This window comes from Octopus bimaculoides, chromosome 18 (assembly GCF_001194135.2).
Source record: "Octopus bimaculoides isolate UCB-OBI-ISO-001 chromosome 18, ASM119413v2, whole genome shotgun sequence".
Taxonomy (NCBI): domain Eukaryota; kingdom Metazoa; phylum Mollusca; class Cephalopoda; order Octopoda; family Octopodidae; genus Octopus; species Octopus bimaculoides.
Genome location: NC_068998.1, coordinates 49748044 through 49752622, shown reverse-complemented (window position 1 = coordinate 49752622; position 4579 = coordinate 49748044). Strand labels below are relative to the sequence as shown.

Sequence of the window (4579 nt, the reverse complement as noted above, 5' to 3'; positions counted from 1 at the left end):
AGAACGGTTACCAATTTAAGTTAATTATAGCTACTTTAGAATTAGATTATAATGGAATATAATTTAACCTGATTATAAGAGATGTTATTATATAAATCTTTAGTCTCATATTACTTAATAAAATGATTCTAATAGATCTACGAAATAATAATAGTCAAAACAAAAGTCAAACATAAAATAATAATAATAATAATAATAATAATAATAATTATTATTATTATTATTTTTATAATGATGATAATAATAATAATAATAATAATAATAATAATAATAATAATAATAATAATAATAATAATAATAATAGTATGCATACATTTATGCATATATATGTGCGCGCGTGCATTTTTTGTGCGTATATGCGTGTGTGATATTATCATTCATCTTTTAAATCGATATTTCATACTCAAACTCATTTGTTAGATCTATAAAATAGATGTAACCTAAATTTAAAAGAAGTTTTTAAAATGATAGAAACTACAAAATAAGTAATACATTTTTATCCAAACTCTGCGTGAATTCTCCACGGGAGCACTAGAAATTGACAGTGTCCATGAGCCTTTTCAGGTCTCCTTTATCATTTAAAATCCATCTTGAGAACAACTAAATACCACAGGGGGCAAGATCTACTTGGCAGGTAGGGGGAGTGACAGTTTTCGTGCCCATGTGAGATAAGAAGTTGGTTACGAGGTAGAACATCTAGATTGGTGCACTGGTCTGATGAAAATATTCTGGCCTTTAACATAGAAGTCTCACACCGAACACACCTAAAACCTGTGCAGATTACTCTTTCGTGACCATCTGCCCAAATGAAACTCAGTGGTTGTACATGATGCCGCTAGTTTTACCTTGATTCTTGTGGAGACAAGAAACAGATAATCGCTAAAGATAGAAGCTTTTAACATGTTTCTGCATAGTGTTCGCCCAGTGTAACCCAGCACTTTTCTATAGTGAGCCTCCAAACTGTGTGCAGATCTCGGCTGCATTCTGTAAACTTGTCAGCTGTAACAAGCAGCGTTTACTCATGTGATGAGTTTAAAATCTAATTACAGCCGTCACCTTCAATACAGAATAACAAATGTTGTCAGATATGCTTATCATATTGAAACAGATTTTATACAAACATTAAAATATTCTATGTTTGTTGTAACTGCCTTTCCTAAACATGTTTCGAAATATCTATCATGCACCCCATACGTGTTCAATTTTGTGTATAATTCCTGTATTTCGATTGTTTTGCAGTATACTTAAGAATGATTCTAAGTGTTTTTATGATACAACTCACGACTGTGCTAAATTTTATGATAACTACCTTCTCAAAGCGTGTGCTGTAAGATATATTCATTATTTATATATTGTTGTCTAAAGTAATAACTTGTCGTTCAGTATTTTGCCGTATTTCATTTTGATGCTTTATTTTATCATTAGCTACTCTTGTAGGCAATTGTCTGGACCTGCCTACATTGTTGTGTAAAACTCAACTATTTCTATAGTAAACCTAGGGAGGAAAAGAATGAACGAAATTTATAGAACGTCAGAGATTTCCTAATTTAATTTCGTATCTCATCAAGTCGGAGCTTGGAAATAGTTAATAATGCTTGTCACTTGAAATGCGATTCTTATTACATGATACAATCCAGTGATTGATGCGATTTGAGAAATATCTACGCACCCGCAGTGTATAACTTGGTTTTTGCGGTGCTGGTTGAAGCAGAAACATGTAAATACGTCGGTCGGCATACTTCTAGATTCTAAGTGGGCCGTTTTTTTAAGGGCATATCCAAATTAGAGTATTCCTTTTAATATAGTTTTTCCCATTCGCACGTAGATATTGTTAATAAATTCTATTTTGTGGTTCTTAAACATCCTCCGTGGGGAAAGAAACTTTTAATAAATGAAAGATTTATGTTCTACGGCATTTGATGTAGCTGCATCTTTCACTGTTCTTCGAATACGTGCCTTCGGTCTCTTTGAGTCTAAAGCATGGAAGGAGGGATTAGTAGAAGTCTATATGCTGATAATACTATGTAGAAATGTATGTGCGGAAATTTCATCTCATGTCTGAATAGTTAGCAAAATCAATTTCAACTATATTACATAAAGAGTAAAATACACATAAAATGTGAAGAAGGAGCTCCACTTCTCTTAAATTACTGGATGTGTCAAGTATATGAAATGCATAGCCGCTTTTCATCCATAATTGGTCAAGTGATGTATACATTCCTAGTAAGAAAATCTTTTAAGCTTGTTTTGCAGAGAAATAGAAAAAATTGTCATGATTTTATGTCATATATGCACGTATATATATATATATATACTCTTTTACCACTTGCTTTCAGAGTCAAAACGGTGGAACTGCCCAGAAAAAGGTGAGTAAAATCTATACATTATGCCAAATTACATCACCAAAATTTAATATCTTCCCAATAACATTGTATTATGTCACCGGAAATCATCGTCAATGTGAATATAGAAATACTACATTAACACGTTTTGTGATATTTAAGTAGAATTCGAGAAAAATTATATCCATGTGACATTCGCAATTTCATGAATTACGTTTTAGAATATATCCACTTCACGAATGCTATAGCTATATTCAGGGACAGAGAAGTATGAATGAAGGAATATTTATGCAATATTCACAGTTAAGAAAGTTCTAAATGTTATGCACCAATAGGTTATTTTTTTATTTCGCAGACGTGCCGACACTACGTTATAATATCATAATACACAACAGAGTTATAATTGTATCAGTAGAATATCATTATATAATTGTAACAGAACGTAAATACAGAAGTTCATTAAATTTATTGATTTCAAATTTTGACACAAGGGCGGCAAGTTCGGTAGATAAGTATATCGATTACATCGACTCCCAGTGTTCAAAGCGTATTTATTTCATCGACATCAGTTGGACGGAATGCAAAGTTGACCACTGTGAAATTGTAACTCAAATTGTAAATACGGACAAAACGCCAAAAGCAGTATGTCCGTCTTTACCGACTGAGGTCATTTTGTCCAGCATTAATATCTTTCGAAAATAGTAACTAGATATCAGTGTTATACACAATCAATTATATCTGTAACAAGGCTGGTAAATCCTGAGACATATCGAGCAAATTAAATAATCAACTTTCAGCTAAACTTTCACCGAAAAATTTGTTTCATTAGTGTTTGTATTTATTTTTCTTTACAGGGCATGACGGAACTTCTCTTGTCTATTGCAGCTTCAAGTTACTTAATGAGATATTTATAAATAAAGATTACATCGCTGAACCTGCATTTAGGTCTTATTTTGTGTTTTTAATTTCATACTAAACCAAAATTTATAATATCCTGAAATACGAATATTACTAAAAACATTTCTTACTATTTCAGGCGCAATCTTATAACAGAGACTATTTCTTCTTCTTCTTCTTCTTCTTCTTCTTCTTCTTCTTCTTCTTCTTCTTCTTCTTCTTCTTCTTCTTCTTCTTCAACCCAGGAACAATTAATTTTCAGACTTCATAGCCAAAAGAAGAACACTACTCCCATTACACGCACAACACACATAATACCCCCAAAACACTAATTACACACAGGACTGCATTGAAATCGCATCACAAAACAAACTGATGCAATACAATACCTGCAAGAGTTTGTGCCGGCCCCACAACTACAAAAGAAGAAGAAAAAAAGGAAAACACAATGCTGTAAAGATTTCAGAAAGAGGTACGCGTAGCCGGTGATGTAGAATACTGCTTGAAACTCTCAAATGTTAAGACGAAACGAGCTAGAATACCTCAAATAACAACAACAACAATAATAATACCAATAACAATAATAATAATAATAATAATAATAATAATAATAATAATAATAATAATAATAATAACATTGACGGTACACTAAGAAGAATTCTCCACAAAACGAACTCAAACAAATAATATTGGTGAGATGGAACAAAAACTTCACAAAACGACTTTGGGAAAATTTCTATTAAAACAGAGGAACTAAAAAAACGAGTTTTGTCATGTGAAGGGTACTTTCTTAAATACTTGAGAAATCGAAACCAGTACCAGGTAACCTGGAAAAACACCCCTTACACAGTAAGTACATAATCGGAATAGTTACCCAAATGTCGACGCATCCATGTACACGTGTTAATATTTATGAGCAACAGAAATAAAGCCGACACGACAGACATGTATGCAGACGGAAAATTAAAGGAACTTCACACAAATAAATAAATAAATAAATAAATAACTAAATAAATAAAGGGGCAAATTAGTTACTCAGTTTAAAACATAATTAAACGGTTATGCCGGGAAACATAGCTACCGAAAAAGTAAATATGATTTTAGATCTATCAGTCTACGATATGATAAATATATTCATTCGAAGAACAAAGAAGCAGTCTCAGGTCAAAATGCTAACTCTAAGCAAACAGACCCGTCTCCTATTTTCAGTGTCAAAGCCTTAATGACAATCTAAAACTCACCCCGGATCGATATTCACCTCCTCAGCCGGGACAAGAAGTGCGTTACTCAGACTGATAGATATAGATTTACATATAAAGATATATATATATATATATATA

At 32.1% G+C, this 4579-nt stretch overlaps 2 protein-coding genes across 2 annotated transcripts in view; one reads left to right on the top strand and one right to left on the bottom strand.

Annotated features, from left to right (window-relative positions):
* The window catches only part of LOC128249864 (uncharacterized), a 7817-nt gene extending 4535 nt beyond the window's left edge, over window positions 1–3282 (top strand). The window contains exons 3-5 of the mRNA XM_052974406.1: window positions 1240–1327; window positions 2337–2366; window positions 3197–3282. Coding sequence (XP_052830366.1) covers window positions 1240–1327; window positions 2337–2366; window positions 3197–3256 — 178 coding nt within the window. The 3' untranslated portion in view covers window positions 3257–3282. The remainder of the gene's footprint in view (window positions 1–1239; window positions 1328–2336; window positions 2367–3196) is intronic.
* The window catches only part of LOC128249865 (uncharacterized), a 23410-nt gene extending 19591 nt beyond the window's left edge, over window positions 1–3819 (bottom strand). Inside the window, exon 1 of the transcript XR_008265990.1 lies at window positions 3371–3819. The gene's annotated coding sequence lies outside the window, so the exon portion shown is untranslated. The remainder of the gene's footprint in view (window positions 1–3370) is intronic.
* Between the last annotated feature and the right edge of the window lie 760 nt (window positions 3820–4579).